This window comes from Grus americana, chromosome Z (genome assembly GCF_028858705.1).
Source record: "Grus americana isolate bGruAme1 chromosome Z, bGruAme1.mat, whole genome shotgun sequence".
In the NCBI taxonomy this organism is placed as follows: domain Eukaryota; kingdom Metazoa; phylum Chordata; class Aves; order Gruiformes; family Gruidae; genus Grus; species Grus americana.
Window position 1 is genome coordinate 74,556,466 of NC_072891.1, and position 17,092 is coordinate 74,573,557.

The window sequence follows — 17,092 nt, forward strand, 5'->3', positions numbered from 1 at the left end:
GGTCTACTACAAGAAGATTAAAGGAAATCATTACTGATAAATTTACATGCCATAGCACTAATTGTAAAAGTTGAAACAGAGCTATGTCTGAATTTTGTATTTCAATGGGATACTCTTCAACTTTTAAAAAAAATAAGTTTAATACCTACTTTATTTCATGGGATCAGGACTGATTTTTATGTATAAATATATAAAAAACACATTCACAAATCAGATATACATACCTGTACATTCTAATTTAGTGGTTTATAACAGTAATGTAGTAATGGACTTCATCATGAAACAACTATGTAGGAATTTGATAATTGAACTGCCATTATAGAACTAAACCCCTATACTTTAACTTTATCTAGTTCTAAATATGTCCTATAATTCAGAAGTTTTGAATGTTTAAAACCAGTATTTTCTACAAATAGATGAAACAAGATTACTATAATTTTAAACCACTTTATATCTATATAACTATGTAAGAGTATAGCATCCTAGGCTTCAGTACACACTGTTAACATTTGTGAACAACTGGTATATGGACTTAAATTTATTATGCTATCATGATATACATATGGATTGGTCTATTTACATTACTTGGAATGTAAAAAGGGGACTAATAGCTGTTTGCAACCCTAAAAACGTCAGAATGTAAAGTGCCAGATGTTTGATACATGAGAAACAGACTACATCTGTGTCAGTGTTTCTAGTCTGAATAATGTGTCCATTTGTGGCGGTGTTGAGGACGAGGGTTAAAGAGAATGAAAGGGGACAGAAGTCAAGAGGACACAGACTACCAGTTCATTTTGAAAGAACATTCTCTCTAAAGGATAATTTTGTTCTGCAAAACATAGTCTGTAGATGCTGGGAATCTACAAAGCCTTGCCTTGACACACACATTTTGCACTTCCAATCACATTAAAAGAAGCAAAGAATGTAAATATTTTTACTAATACCAATTTAAAGCTATCACTGTCCTTCCCATTTTTATACTGTATATTCATAAATGGAAGGAAAGTGGTAGATTTTTTTAAGGTGAATGGAAAAGGATCTAATCTTAGCAATTTTGAATTAAGTGGAAATTCAGAAGGAACTTAATTTTCTGTTAAGAAGTGTAAATTCAGGTAAATGCTGAGACTCTGATTCCTACTGTATACAGAAACCTGAAACGTCAAGCAAGATGGCAATGCAATGGCAGGTTCTCCATAAGATGAATATCCTTGAAAGCAGCTATAGATCTCAATTTCATAACAGAAAGTTTACAAAGTCGATGATGAATATTAGTGTTCTCGACTTTTCCCTAATTCTTTTTTGGAAAGAAAAGCTATGCACTTTAGGAGCAACTATCGTCCCATAAAGTAGTCTTCAACAGAGATTATTTCCTAGCTTTGTGTTTGTTGTATTGAATACCGATGTTAAGAAAAAAACAAGCATGACCGTGTCCTCACAGTGAGATTTCTGAATACAACTGTAATGCTAGCAACCTTGGCAACCTAAAAGCAGCGTTTTTAGAATTTTAAAACAGATGGATTAGTCTTTATAAACAGAAAGCTTGTTTAACAGACAAATACCTTATGCAAAGTTTCACAGAAAAGAGATCTATGCAGTCCTGGTATTTTCATGTGACCCATAGACAACTGTGTTGTTCAAAGATGCACAGAAGTCAGATACACCCTGCCCACTGGAATTCAGTGGAAATTGGGTGTTCAACCTTTGCTTATATATTTGGAATTTCTCTTTTAACTATCACGTCTTTTGGTTCCACAGTATCCTTTTTCTTTTAAATCTAGCTCAGAGTATTTTATTTATCCTGTATTAATTTCAATAGGTGAATTACCCAGCTATACAGAAACACAATAAATACAACTTGATAGCTGGCAGACAGTGTAGTGATGCTTGCTATGCTCAATTATTTCTGAGCTGCTTGAAACTAGATGGAGTTGAAGTATCTGCCTGTTATGTGGAAAACAGAAAACCTATTACTTTCAGCTTAAAGACACTACAACAGCCTGTCAGTCTCTTAAAGGCAGTTGCTTGCCAATATCAATTGATTACCCCTCGACAATCAGTTGTTAAAGATAATTAGTTCTTAATCCCACTGTGTTTCATGAGTCTGCTGGTGTGACGCCCAGGGGCAGAGGAATGATATCATAATCTGGGAACCAATGACATAGGCCTCTCCTGGTTTTGGCTGAGATGGAGTTATTTTTCTTTCTAGTAGCCGGTATAGTGCTGTGTTTTGGATTTAGTATGAGCATAATGTTGATAACACACAGATGTTTTTAGTTGTTGCTGGGTAGTTGTAGTGTCCACACTAAGTTCAGGACTTTTCAGCTTCCCACACCCTGCCAGGTGCACAAGAGGCTGGGAGAGCACAGCCAGGGCAGCTGACCCAGACTGGCCAGAGGGATGCTCCCCACCATAGAACATCACGCTCCAGATAGAACTGGGGAAATGAGCTGGGAGGTGGGATTGCTGCTCGGAAACAGACTGGGCATTGGGTTTGTTTCTTTCTGCATATGTTAAGCAATTGCATTTGTGCCTCACTTGTATTATTACTATTACTATTACTATTACTGTCTTCCTCTGTTATTCTATTAAACTGTCTTTATCTCAATCCATAAGTCGTTTTTTTTGCATTTTCCTCCCCATCCCCTTGGGGAAGGATGGTTGAGCGAGCGGCTGCATCGTGCCCAGTTACTGGCTGGGGTTAAGCCATGACAAGGCCTTTGAATTGTGTCTCCTTAGCAATCACAACTTTAGCAATATTATCAAGAATATCAAAGCTGCAAGTCAAAGAACTGGAAGATATACCAAATGATAATTATGTTCATTATGAACACTTTTTTTTTTTCCTTTAAGAAAATATTTTTTCTACTGTATTCTTACACTGGTCTGTAAAACAGGGGAGGAAAAGCAGTATTACAGATTAAGTTTTCCGTACCTGCCATGCAGCAATCATTTAAAAGAGACACTACTTCAACTCCTACTGTCATAAAACTGTTTTGCACCCTTTAATCTCTGTTCTAGGCACATGCATTTTTTCTGAATTAATATATGCCCTGAACAAATAATCTGATAGAACGTGTGCTTCAGATATCATTTCTGTCAGCTCAGTGCAAATTGAAATGGACTTCCTGGATTGCAGGTATTGATTTTAAAATCTTGATTCTGGCCATTTCTGGCAGAAAATGGAAAAGCTACTGCAGTATCCCCTATTTGCTACCGTGCCCCACTACTATTACACAAGTACATTGCTAGCAATGCAATAGGAGAACCTTGATGCAGACACTACCTGCAAGGTTTTCAGTTGACAACTTTTCTATCTTGTATCTACCATTTTGGACAAAACAAGCAGGAAAAACACCAGGGTCTAGAATTTTTTTTGCAGATGAAAAAAAAAATAATGATGGAATACAGGTATTCTTTACATATTGTCACAGAATACATAAATTTTTGTTTTCTGAAGAAAAGACAGCGTCAGTCTTTAGTAGTGACATTTATGCATTAATTCAGTTTCCTTTCTGTTGGTACAAGCTCCTTCTTCCTTGAACATGTGGCCAAGGTAAAAACCACCTCATATTACTTTGTGTCAATTGTATGTATATTGGAAGACTTCATTTTACCATAAGCTATTTCTGGAGTAATTATTTTTCTTCGCGTTTTAGTATGCACTGTTGTACAATCTATGTTTAACAATGGATAAAGTAGGTACATAATTTCAGATTACATAATCACAGATTTCAAGGTATCATCTTAATTATCACTATTGATAGTAAACTTTGGAAAAAAAAAGAACTTTATTGTCTTGCAATTATAGAATCTGTTGCTGCCAGCTTTGCTTTCTTCCTTCAGAATGACAATGGGCTAGTTGAAGGCTTAAGCACAACCTCTTGAGATATTTCACATTTTGTCTTCCTATTTTGCTCAATCACTTTCTTTGTGTATCAGTTCTGTATTGGACTTGACAGCCCAACTTATAGAAACACCAGATTCTTAACCAGAAAGCCTTATAGGCTGTATCTGCTGGACTACCCAGAAATCATAGAATCATATAATTGCTTTGGTTGGAAAAGACCTTTAAGATCATCAAGCCCAACTGTTAACCTAGCACTGCGAAGTCCACCACTAAACCATGTCCCTAAGCACCACATCTACATGTCTTTTAAACACCTCCCAGGGATGGTGACTCCACCACTTCCCTGGGCAGCCTGGTCCAGTGCTTGACAACCCTTTCGGTGAGAAAATGGTTCCTAATATCCAATCTAAACCTCCCCTGGCACAACCTGAGGCCATTTCCTCTTGTCCTATTGCTTGTTACTTGGGAGAAGAGACCAACACCCACCTGGCTACAACCTCCTTTCAGGTAGTTGTAGAACTGTACAGTACTACAACTGTACAGTTCAACTGTAAAAGAAATGTAAAGTACTAATGTGCAACAAAGACTAGAACATCACAATCACACTCCATGCTTTTTTTGTCTGCTCAAGCTTCTACTAAATCTACAGGTTTGTATTTTGCAGCTCTTGCACATTTTTGTTCTGAGGATGGGATGCAGGTGGTCTAATGTTGGACATCTACAATGGATGTCTCCTTTCAAACTTCCTTAACAGCATATAGAAAGAAAAAAATTGTCTGGAACATGATCCACCTGACCTCTTTTAGATATCTGCATTACAGTGAAATGAACCTTGTTCAAAAGGATCGAATTGACCATAAATGGAGTATGTATAATTAGATGTAAGCACATATGCTGCAAACGCAAGATGAATTTCACCACAATTCAGGAAAGAAATAGGATCTGATGTTTGTTCATGCCCTCAATGTTTTGTAAATAAAACAGCCCATGACACCAGATTACAAGATATATTTTGTAAGTTTCTGCTGGAAAACAGGGATGACCAATATTTCTTACAACATTTGACCTTAGAGAACAAATTATTCACTGAAAACATCGCTGACAATCACATTTTTCCCCTGTCTTTTTTTTCTATCTATAATTTCCATGCTCTGAATTTATAAGGCTTCTTCTAGGATGGTTTACAGATGATTAGCCATACATAAATGCAGGAGACCTATTAATTTATTCACTATTTCAGCTGTCCAAACGTCTTGCTCTAATTTTAAAAGTGCAATTTCAAACTCAATTTTCCCACCCTTTTAAGTGGGACCTCAACCACTACCTGTAATTAGGTGGTTTATTTTTGACTCATAATCCTTAGCTATCTTATCAAATCCGATGAATCAACTCAATTGCCTGAGTTATGGTTTATTATTCCAACGCAATTCGCAGACCCTGTTACTGGTTTGAAGGCCAAACTGTTAAGTTTCACTCTAAACAAGGACTCAGGACTGACATGCATAATGATAAGCTCTGTCTTTTAATGCGGTGCTTCTCACTCCCAGAATATGGAATTCCATTTTCATCATTTTACACAAACAAAACCCCACATGTGCACACAATTTGCATGCACAGAAAACTTCTCAGAAAATACAGGCAACCCCCTGCCTGTATTTGAGTCTAACCAGTGCTTTTCTTTTAGGTTCAGAAAGGCCTTGTTCAGAAAGCCAACCTGAAGGGGAGTTTGTTACATGCTAAAGTTCTTACAGTTTAACCCAACCTGTAATCCTTAATGCACCATTCTTTTTCCTCTCTACTAATGTGCAGCTCTGAACTCAGCTTCCCTACTCCAGTCTGCAGTATTTTGAGAGACTGGTCTTTTCCCACAGCAATATAAGTTTTAATTAAAACTGGTAAGTCAAGCTGCCCTTATATATACTCAGTTCTTCTTATGGCAACACATGGATGGGATTAAATGGTGCTGTCAAACAGAGATGCTGGTATTTGATGGCTTTTAATATTGCTGCCCATACCAAGACAATAAATAAATGCCATCAGTATTACCTATTCTTATTTCTTTAATAATTATTTCATTAAAGTCATATTTATGCTGTCAAGTATCAGCAAGAACTGCTGGTACGAACTAGTAAGTCTACTTGGTGGTAATAAACTATGCCTAAAGATGGTTTTGAAAGGAATATTAGCGCTAACAGCAACAGCAATTCTGTATGTATTTTATACAACTTTTCAATCTATGAAACTAATAAACTCAAAGATTAAAGAAAAGTATAAAGAAGCAGCAACTCAGACCACAGGTCTAAATTTACTAGGCAAAGATCAGCAATCCACCTAAACAGCAAATACCCTCCCAAGCCACCCACCCCATCCTCAGAATGCTTGCCAAAAGGTGGGCCTACATAATTCCCAAACCATCACTTCTGCCAAGGATGACAAGGCAACTTCTAATATGCCTTGTTTCTCAACACTATCAACAGTCAAGGAATGATGACAACTTAAACACAATGCCTAAGGCAGGTTGGCAGAAATGCAAGTAAATTAGCTTCCAAACCCTCTTCCTCTTCCCAACGCTGCACTGCAAATCTCTAGTTACAGACACTGCTTCTGATCCCATTTACTCCAAGCTGACAGTAGTGTAAGTACAATCCCATTGCCTTTGACAGCAGCATTCCTGCTTTACATGAGTGAAAAGGGGTAAGAATAAAGCCTCTCTATTCACTCTTGAATTCAGTGTGCAGACTGCTGAGAATAGATATGCTGTGTCTTCTACTCAGGCTAATTTACAAAGATGTTACAGGTGACATTATAAGCTCTATCAACACGTACCTTTTTTTAAGCAATCACCAGCTCACAACGCTGACAACATTTCCTCCCAATTGCATAAAACATTTATGAAGACCAATTAAAAGCATCAGCAGCAAGGCTATCAGAACTATATCTATCACGCTGTTATAGATTTTCCCTCAGTATGACAGCAGTGTCCCTCCTTGTCTCTAAGGAGATTTTTTCTTTAAGGTTTACTTAGAACTGTTGCACTGAAAACTAAAGCTGTGAGGTGAAATCAGCTGGAAGGGGACCTCCTTCCAAATTTTCTCCAGTCAGAAAGGAAACGTTCATCTCCCCTTGATACACCAGACTATAGATGCTCTCTCCAAAGATATTCCTTCCCCTCAACATCAAAAAACACACATAGATTGACTTGTATTTTCCTACATTATTTCCAGGACTGTTAGCAAACTACTGATACACTCCATGTGGCTCTGGAGTTGGTGCTGGAGTGTGTTCAAACAAGAGCAACAAAGCTGGTGAAGGATCTAGTCTTATGAGAAACGGCTGAGGAAACTGGGGTTGTTTAGCCTGGAGACAAGGAGTCTGAGGGGAGACCTTATCACTTTCTACAACTACCTGAAAGGAGGTTGTAGCCAGGTAGGTGTTGGTTTCTTTTCCCAAGCAACAAGCAATAGGACAAGAGGAAATGGCCTCAGGTTGTGCCAGGGGAGTTTTAGGCTGGATATTAGGGAAAAAATTATTCACCAAAAGGGCTGTCAATCACTGAAATATGCTGCCCAAGGAAGTGGTTGAGTCATCATCCCTGGACGTATTTAAAAGACACGTAGATGTGGTGCTTAGGGGACATGGTTTAGTGGTGGACTTCGCAGTGCTAGGTTAACAGTTGGACTCAATGATCTTAAGGGTCTTTTCCAACCTAAATGATTCGATGATTCTATGATTCTCTCTTTACTGATGTCAAATCTATTTCTTGGTAGAAGCTCATGTTTTATTTTTAACGGTGATCCATGGGCTAAAGTATAAATGTAGAAGATGCACGTTTCTCGTCCTACACTGAAACTCCTTGCTATGTCAGCATAAATATCAAGGCAGAATAAACCCTTTGTATTTTAAGTATGCTTTCTGGTTATCATTTATTAACTATCACATTGTCTCTTCCACTTTTGTTCAGCTAGGAAACATATTCCCCTTAAGAGTTACCACAATTTCTCTTTCTCCTCCCTTTGTGTTATTCTCTTAACTGCACTGCTTTTCTTTCCCCAATTTTCCTGTCTTTTTGTTCCTCTGTAGGTCTTTTAAGACCTTCATTTCCAACAGTTCCCACCACTAAGATTTTGCCCTATTCTGTCCACTGAAATGTAATGAGTAATGTAATTAATGCAAGCATTTTACGTGCCATCAGAGAAGTCTGGAAGCAAGATTCAACCTGATGAGACTGGATATTCTTTCCTGGTAAGGCTCTTCCAGACTTTCGTTCAGGCTGAGCCACAAAGAAAATGTATTTATTAGTTAACCTTTACTTCCTCTTGGAAAGCTCAGAACCTGACAGCTAGAACCTTTGTTTGTTAATGTACATTTAGATTCTGAAAACCGTGATGACTACATTAAAACAGCTCTATCAGGCCTTGCAACTGGAAAGGTGACATCACTGAACCATGCTGTTTTGAAGGCACTTACCACCTCAGTTTAAAAGCTAATACATACTACATTGTATTTTCAAATTTGTGGCTTGCTGCCCCTTGGATGACACTGCTTCACATGTACACAGCAATGCTCCTATCTTCAGGACTATACAAAATATCTATCCCAAAATCCTGAGAGCTTTTCAGAGTTTTGACTTTGAGTCAAGTTTAAGCCTGAAAGCCATATTGCACTGATTGCATTGGAGCAAAATGATCTACCTTCATTTCAGGAAAACCCATATGAAGTATAATTACATGCAGTGCAGGGGAATGCACGCAGTGGAAGAAAGAGTTGATGGGACATTCTTTTACCTTTGTGCTATTTCTTAGAGGCTGGGTGTAGAAGACAGAAGTGAGAACATTGCCTCAAGTATGAATGGGCCAATCAACAGGAAATTAAGCTAACCACAGCCGCCCGCACTGCCCCTCCCCCCCCCCGCCCCGCTCTGTCCCTTCCTGTCCTGCCGTGCTCCAGTGGCCCCTTTATGGTGCGAGCAGCTGATGTTCCAGCAAACGTGGGATATTTGAATAAGCGAGTTGGCACTGCGCATGTGCTGCTTGCACACCTGCAACCGTGGAGACTGCACGAACTGCACATAAACAGGCTGACATGCCGTAACCACAACTCCTGATCGGGTGGGACAGTGGATTGGTTCAGGGTGGCAGCTGACAGACTATAACAGCAAGGACCTGTGGAGACGGGACGGACTCCCCCCACCAAACTTCAAGACAACGGCTGATCCTGCGAGACTCTGCTGGATCCACAGTGGTGACTATCATGCTTGCTATCCTTCTTCTTCTCTCTTTCTCTCTCCACCTTCCTTTCCTTCTCATTCTCACTCTCTCTCCTAACTCTTCTCTGTATCTGAGCTGTATTTCGAGCACAATAAAGGGTATCTTAGTTGGAACTCTTGGCTGAACTGTGTAAGTGTTGCGACTTTTAATCTTGGCTCACGCTAGACCCCCATTTAGGAGGTAAGCTTGTGATTCTCCCCAGGGCCCCGGGGTAGATGCAAGGGAGGCTGACTCAAATCTTGAGCACAGCAGCCCCCATTTGACTTATCAGTTTTGAATTTTTAGTAGAAACTGATATTGACCACAAAGAAAAGTTGTTTTGCAGCCTGCCTAAGGTAGCACCTCAGACTAGTGCAACCTACCTCACCCTGAATGGGCAAAGACACTGGGATGGTATCAATGGGCCGCTATTTTCAAAAAGGGTAGAAAGGAGGACCTTGGGAACTACTGACCTTTCAGCCTCACCTCTGTGCCTGTGAAGATCACGGAATAAATCCTCCTTGAAGCTACGCTAAATCACCCTTTGGGAGATAAAAAGACTCATCTCCCTTGCAACCCACGGAGTGGGACTAAACAGGTCCCCGGTACAAGACATGGAGCTGTTGGAGCAAGTCCAGAGGAGAGCCACAAAGATGATCAGAGGGTTGGAACACCTCTGCTATAAAGACAGGCTGAGAGAGTTGGGGTTCAGCCTAGAGAAGAGAAGGCTCCAGGGATACCTTATTGTGGCCTTTCAATACTTAAAGGGAACTTGTAAGAAAGATGGGGACAGACTTTTTGGCAGGGCCTGTTATGAATGGACAAGGGGTAATGGCTTTAAACTAAAAGAGGATAGATTCAGACTAGATATAAGGAAGAAATTTTTTACAATGAGGGTGGTGAAACACTGGGACCGGTTGCCCAGAGAGAGGTGGTAGATGCCCCATCCCTGGAAACATTCAAGGTCAGGTTGGACAGGGCTTTGAGCAACCTTATCAAGTTGAAGGTGTCCCTGCTCATTGAAGGGACGCTTGGACTAGATGACCTTTAAAAGTCCCTTCCAACCCAAATCATTCTATGACTCTAAGAGCAGAAAAGGAGTACAAAAATGGAACTAAACTCAGTTTGGGCATAACTTGTTGTATGACCTCCTTTAAGAACCACAGAGAATAAAACCCCTTCATATCCATACAAACTGCAGAGCTGCTTGAATTCCTTTTACTTCAAAAATATGAATTCAGCATCCCAAGGTGTAAGGGAAATGGTGGGCACCAACATTTTTTATTTTCCCTGAGAGGTGTTTTTCTAGAGTCTTTTCCCCAGGCAGGTTGGATAGGGTGCAAAATCAATGGCAGCTGATGGTCCACAAGCATTGGCACTTTCTCATCTATGGAGACTTGATACCATTAAACAAAAACAGGACTTTATTCAATAGGAACGGGGCTAATATTTATCCCTACTATATTGTTGCTGTTTAAAATATTGTGTCATTCACAGGTGTTCTGTGAGCAGAAAGTCACTGCAGACTGGACAACTACTCACAACTTCCATGGTTACTTCCCCCTTTACACTTCCCCTCTTCACACTGTTTAGCGTGATCCTATCTCACAATCAAAGTCTGCCTATGCTGATTTATTGTCTTTCTCCAATCACTACTTGCTGTCATTACCTTTATCTCAAATTGGTGCTTACAGATTGTCTGTGGAATCTGAAATTCAGTAAATTCCCTTCTGATAGCTATGATTGTTTATAGGGAATAGAGCCCATCAATCTTTATGCTTGTGTAGATGCACGTAATTTCCAGAGTACAATAAAGCCACATGAAAATCTAAAATAGGTGAATAAACAAAATTGAGAGCCACAATACAACATTCACCAGAAAACTCAATGGTCAGCCTCAAAGTTGAAGGTGCTGTTAATGATGACTGTAATCTAACTTACTGGCTGTCAAAAGCTCAAGATCTATGCTACCCTATGCACGGTTTCTCAGGAGTGCAAAGCCCTGGTCTATTTCCACACACACTGAAGAGTCTCAGTGCTGTACTGCATTCGGCCTACAGCTCAATATAAAGTTTTATGGGCATCTTGGCAGTGGGTATATCTATGGATTTCCAAAGCACCAAGAATAAAAGTGACTAATAGACAAGTGTTAACATGTTTCTTTCAAAGCAAAACCAGTTTAATCACATATTACATGGAATTAATATAATATCCTTGTAAATCTCTCCTTGGAAGTTGGCTTAGTGCAGGAAGTACTCGCTGTAAGTTCATTTTTGCTGATCAGCACTCATGGCAAAAGTACAGTAATACTAAGATTTCTTCTGTTCTGCAGTGCTTTTTTGTTTCTTAACTTTTTAAGTCATCATGTAGAGTGGCAAATGTTCTGAAAATAATTACTACAATTACTGCTAAGCATTGTTTGTTGAACTTCAAATACATGATCCATACTCAAAGTTTCAGCTGGTAATTAACAGAACATTGGATCATAAAGCAAAGCATGGTCCCTATCACAGTTTATAATCCAAAGTGCAAAAAATACACAGAGGTCCACAGTGATATATACTGCACAGTCATGGTAATCCCAGCAGGACTACTTAACTGTGCAGATATCTACATACACAGTTATGTAAAGGAGGATAGCCAAAGAGAAAAGGTAAGATTTTTGCAAGATTAATGGATTTCTCTACCCACTGTGAAACACCATCAATAGATTCCTCACATCCTTTTTTTTTTTAATAATTTATAGGCAAGTTTATACCACATGATCTTGTTAGTTTAATCCAAGTAATCTGTGAGCTGTCAGAACTATTCACGTACTAACTATGCATTATTATAGCCTGCATTTCTCACTCCTTAAATCCCAACAACCTGCCAACACTAGAATGGACTAAGTAACATTTGTACGACCAGGTCTCCATTTAGCAAGCACTTCAGAGCTGACATTAACCTTCCCCTGTGCCATAGCCACCACTGTTAAGTGAGGATAAACCTGAGGCCCACACAAGCACTGGAGGACTGCACAACCATGCCAGCCAGTGAAACCCCACCTTGTCTGACAGGTCATGGGTTGGACCAGGGTACTCTGAGAGAGGACCACCTAGCATCCCCAGAGCATCCATCACCTCACAAGGTTGGGAAACAGGGTGGAGGAGAACATGCTATGAGCCAAAAGGAGGTGACGGGTTTCTGGGCTTACGCCCCAAGAGCGCTGCTGCCCCCTGTGCTGACGGCGGGAGGCAGGTGCAGTCAACAACGTCGCAGCCCCACGCCCACAATGCCCCCGCCCCCAAAATGGCGCCGCCAGGCCGCGCCGGCTGTTCCGCCCCGAGACCCGACCCCCTCCGGCGGCCGAAGCCCCGCCCCTCTATTTGCATAAGGGGAGTGCCGGCGCCGCACAAGGCCCTCCTCTCACGGCGGCGGCGGCGACGACGGCGGGGCGTGCAAGCGGGCTGCGGGCACGGCACGGATGAGGCGCATGCGCGTTGTGAACGGGCGCTGGGGCTGTAACGGCTCGGCGCGGAGAGGCCGGGCGGGGCTCGTCGCCGCCGGTAGCGGCCGCCGCGGCGGGGCGGAGGAGTTCGCCGAACCGGGCGGCGGCGAAGACGACTGGCGGGGCCAGTCGCGGGGCTCCCTGCATCAGCTGGCGGAGCGGTACGCGGACCTGGCGGCCAGCCACAGCGAGGCGCTGCGGCAGCGGGAGGAGCGGGAGCTGCACAACGCGCGGCTGCGCCAAGAGAACGCGCGGCTGCGGCTGGAGAACCGTCGCCTGCGCCGCGAGAACCGCTGCCTCTTCCGCCAGGCCCTGCTGGGGCCTGGCCCCGCCGATCCCGACAAGCCCGCCGCCGCGGACCCGGGCGAGGAGGCGGAGGCCCTGCGCGCCCAGCTGGGGCGGCTGCAAGAGAAGCACCGCCGGGCCTTGCAGCACCTGCGGCGCTGCCGGGCCGCCGGCGGGTCGGAGGCCTCGGAGCTGGACGACGGGGAGCTGGACGAGCTGTTGGAGGAGGACGAGCAGCCGCTGGAGAAGAGGAGCCTGGTGCCGCCTGTGTAGCCGGCCCCGGGGAGAGGCGCGGCCCGGAGGGCGCTGCGGGCCGGCCTGCCTGCCCGCCCTCGCCGCCTTCACGGGCAGCGCTGGACCTCGGGGCGGGGGAGCGGCGGCTTGTCCCCTCCTTCCTCCCTTCACTGCCCCCGGTGAAGCGCAAGGGCTGACCCCCCAGCCCTTCAGTCGAAACAGGCTCTTACCAGAAAAGGGGTGGGGGAGGAGTTGGCTCGGGTTTTTTAATCCCCAGATACATGACTAGGAAGCGTTGGCTGTCATGAAGGAGAAGCAGGTTCAGCTGGAAAACTGACGCTTGGAAGAGGCCGGTGTTTTAGTCTAGGAATGCCTCAAAGCAGCTGTTGTCATGGAGAAAAGAACGACGGTGAAAAGAACAGTTGGTCTCATGTCACCTCATGGCATTGAGCTGTGATTCCTTCAGGCACCAGCTGTGGATCACGTTTTTTCTCTTTGAGTTAGCAACTGTCATGTAGACCTCAATAGCCATGGAGACTATCAAAACATGGCTCTGACTGGTTCTTAGTAGCCTGTGTATTTCTGTCAGGAAAGGGAGTGGAGGAAGCTTGCAAGCTGCTTTGTCAGCACTCCAGTAAAAGTTGGTTGTTTGAACCCTTCCACATTGTCTGGACATTTTCTGCAAAACAGTATTTGTATCTTTAATGATGGACTTTGTTCACCATCACATGAATATTGGTTTAAATTTCACACTTTCACATAAAAGTGCAGCTGATAAAAAATAAAACCATGACACACCAAATGACTGTCTTAAGTGTGATTTTTGACAGGGAGTTATTTTGAAACTAGATGAAATGCCCTACAGACCTTTGTAATGCACTTGCTCAAAGCCAAAGGAATTAGTTATTTTTTGGACCTTTTTTAAAACCTACCATTTGAAAGCAAACTACTTAAGTTTTTTTTCAGACCTGTCTTCAAAATCTACTATTTGAAACTAAGCCTTGTAAAGAACTGAGACATCAGTTAGTGTTGCAATGTTCCTTTTTTTTTTTTTTTTTGGTTATTTAAAAGTTGTCTGATGCCTTCAGGTTTGGGATTGGTTCCTTAAAGGTTTAATGGCCAATATCTGTTTCAGCTCCTAATTAAATTAACATGCAAAGGTGAACATCCTTTGAAAGTATCTTTGATAATGTAGCTTCCGAAAAGAGTAGTTGTTATTCCTTCGTATGATGTCAGCATAAGCCTCTAATTATAAAATGGGTGTGATGCTTGAACTTAAGTGTCTTTGCACTCACTTGAAGCTACAGACTCGGTCTCAAAATGGAAAAACAATTTGGCCTGCTGCATTTAATCTCTAATGAGAAGTTGTAGGTGTGGAAGAGATTCTGTACTTAACTGTATTCTGGACTTCTGATAACATATGCAATTTTTTTTTAATTCAACTTCTGGAGTTCTCCCAAGAAATGGAGTTTTTATGCAAGAGTACCAAGTTCTATGCACATTTATAGAAAGGATTCTTCTAATACTTTTTTTCCTACATCTTGATAGAGAAATTATAAAACAACCCTGCAGATTACAAAATACAGAGGAAAAAAAGAAAAAAAAATAATATGAAGAGTACCAAAGAAGAGATTTTAAGCGTTTCCTGGAATTGGTGCTTCCAGATGAACTGCAGTAAATTCACAACTTGACTGAATTAAGTGATAAAAATTTCATTTAATCAGTCATTTGGTGTTTGTGAGTTTGGTTTTGAGAGCAAAAGACAACAAAATACAAGATTTAGGAAAAGTCTTTAGTAAGATGGTGCAAAAGTAGTATTTCACTACAGTGTCCCGCAATTAATGGCTTACAAGTGGTAGGTTTCCTTGCTGGTACACTTGCCTAGTCCTTGGCTACAGGAAACTACAATGCTAAGACTTAAAGGAAAAGCAAATTTACAGCTATCTCCTGAAGGAGATACCTGTTCCAGCCTTAATGCTTATGGTCTGGGTTTGTCTGTACGACTAGTTCTAACAGTTAGTAGCTTGATATCATAGGTGGAAACTCACATCTGCCCCTAAAACTACAGTTTGCGAAAACCCCTGGTGTTGATGGTCAGCAGAAAGCATAAACTATCTGGATTTGCCCGATACTTCACAGCATCTACACATCTGAAGCGATGGGAAAAATGTTACTATGGTTGTATGAAGAGCTTAAACCTTCCTCTACTTTTGGTTAAGGTCTGTTTTCTTGTCTATTGTTCTGCCTGCTGTCTCATAAGCAGTCAAATCTTGAAGTTCTAGTCTGTGCTTCTTATTCCCAAATCTTGTGTTTAATTCTGTTTATCATGTTCTGGGCTATGACAAGTATTTGTCCTTTTCTTCTAGTAGTGGTAGTGTGTCTCTGTTTCAGTGTCTGGCTCTGTTGAACCTTTCTTTGTCTGGCCTGACTGAATGCTACTTCTCTGGATTTGGAAGAGAGTACATTGCAGAACAAAATTGCTACAGTATACTCAGCAAACAGAACCATGCTGTCCTGTGGTCCTTCTTATAATTTAACTTTTTTTTATTCAAAATTATTTCACTTGTATACTGATTGTTTTCAGAACTCTGAATTTTGAATCTATTTGGTTTTTCATCTTTTTGATTCTGGGTTTTAAGTACTGATTTCTTTGTCATAGTTACTTGAAAAAATTATATTTTTTTTGTTTTTGCTAAGGCCAAATTTTTGAAGAAGGGTGGATTATTTTCCTGTTTAAAAATGGTTTTGTTTTTGCTGCATAGTATTTTGTACTGCAGTGCATCAGAGTGCTGTATGAAAGTGAGATTGTGTGCAGGTAAGTTTTTTATTAGAGAATGGATTGAATCCAAGTTTGGATTTGGGTGTTTGGGCATTTTTGTGTTTAGTTTTGTTTTTTTCCCCACATAAATACATAGAAACATAATAATATATAAAACATTTGGCAATAATACCTTCCTGATCACTTTGATAAATTGCAGTGAATATGAATACATATTCTCTTAACTGTCTTTGACATATATATATAAATTTATAGAGGCAAACAGAACTTCATTGCTAATACAACAAAATTATTTTCTTCTGTTTCTTAAGGAAGCATTCAGTCTTAGCTGCAGACTTTTCTTTACCCTTCTGTCCTGTGCCTCATGTTAACAAAATATGAAGTGTATGTTAAAATGGAAGCTATATGCATGGCTATATTAAAACTGTATTAAAATCTTCTGGGGCCCTGTGTGAATTTGATGGCAATTACTTTAAAACACATGCGTATGAACAGAATGACTCAGTGTTGGTGCCATATTTAATATACAGTCTATTGCTCTTTTGAGACCTAATTTAAGTTTCATTAAATATTGCACTCTGAAGGAGTCTTTGTCCGCTATGCTCGTCTCCTTGAATATGTTAGGGCCGTGGGGTGCTTTAGCTGCCCACAGAGAATAATGAAATAAATTAAATGTCTTTGTATGATAAACTAATGCCATTCAGATTAGTTTAGTTCAGCTACTTTCCTACCAAAGCAGTCATCTGTTACTCTTCGCTTTCTGTGTGTCTCGCTCTGTTAAGTATCCCCTTCTGGTTTTGTTCAGTTCAGCAAAGACATTTGTAAGATGCATAGAAAGCCTCTTTTCCAAACTTGCAAATTATTTAAAGTAGTGGTTTAAAGCTGGATTTCTAGTGATCATGAATTAACAAGGTCTTTCCTGTATATTTTAAGTGATATCTGGTATCTGTATTATCCTGCTGGGAAGTTTAGATGTAACTGCCTGAGAACAGTCATCATTCTGCACAATATCTGGATTGAATTTACTGCCACATCCATCCCTTGCAAAATAAAACCCAGTATCATTCAGAGAATAATAGCCACATATGATTATAAAGCTCTTTTTAAAAAAGCTTGCTACCAGTATTATATCATGACTTTCAAGGCCATTTGCTTGCTCTTTGTGCTGTCGAGGGTCTTTGTGCAGTCAGAATGCAGTTGTAGCAGAAGAG

The 17,092-nt window shown here is 41.0% G+C and overlaps 1 protein-coding gene across 1 annotated transcript; it reads left to right on the forward strand.

The window, feature by feature from the left end:
• The first annotated feature begins 12,514 nt into the window (after positions 1-12,514).
• Positions 12,515-16,320, forward strand: TUSC1 (tumor suppressor candidate 1). The gene has a single exon (XM_054809334.1). The coding sequence runs from the start codon at positions 12,560-12,562 to the stop codon at positions 13,139-13,141; it is 582 nt and encodes a 193-aa protein (XP_054665309.1). The 5' UTR covers positions 12,515-12,559; the 3' UTR covers positions 13,142-16,320.
• The last annotated feature ends 772 nt before the right edge of the window (positions 16,321-17,092 follow it).

Coding starts and splice junctions, on each gene's coding strand:
- TUSC1 (XM_054809334.1), top strand. CDS start 12,560: ATGAGGCGCATGCGCGTTGTGAACGGGCGCTGGGGCTGTAACGGCTCG.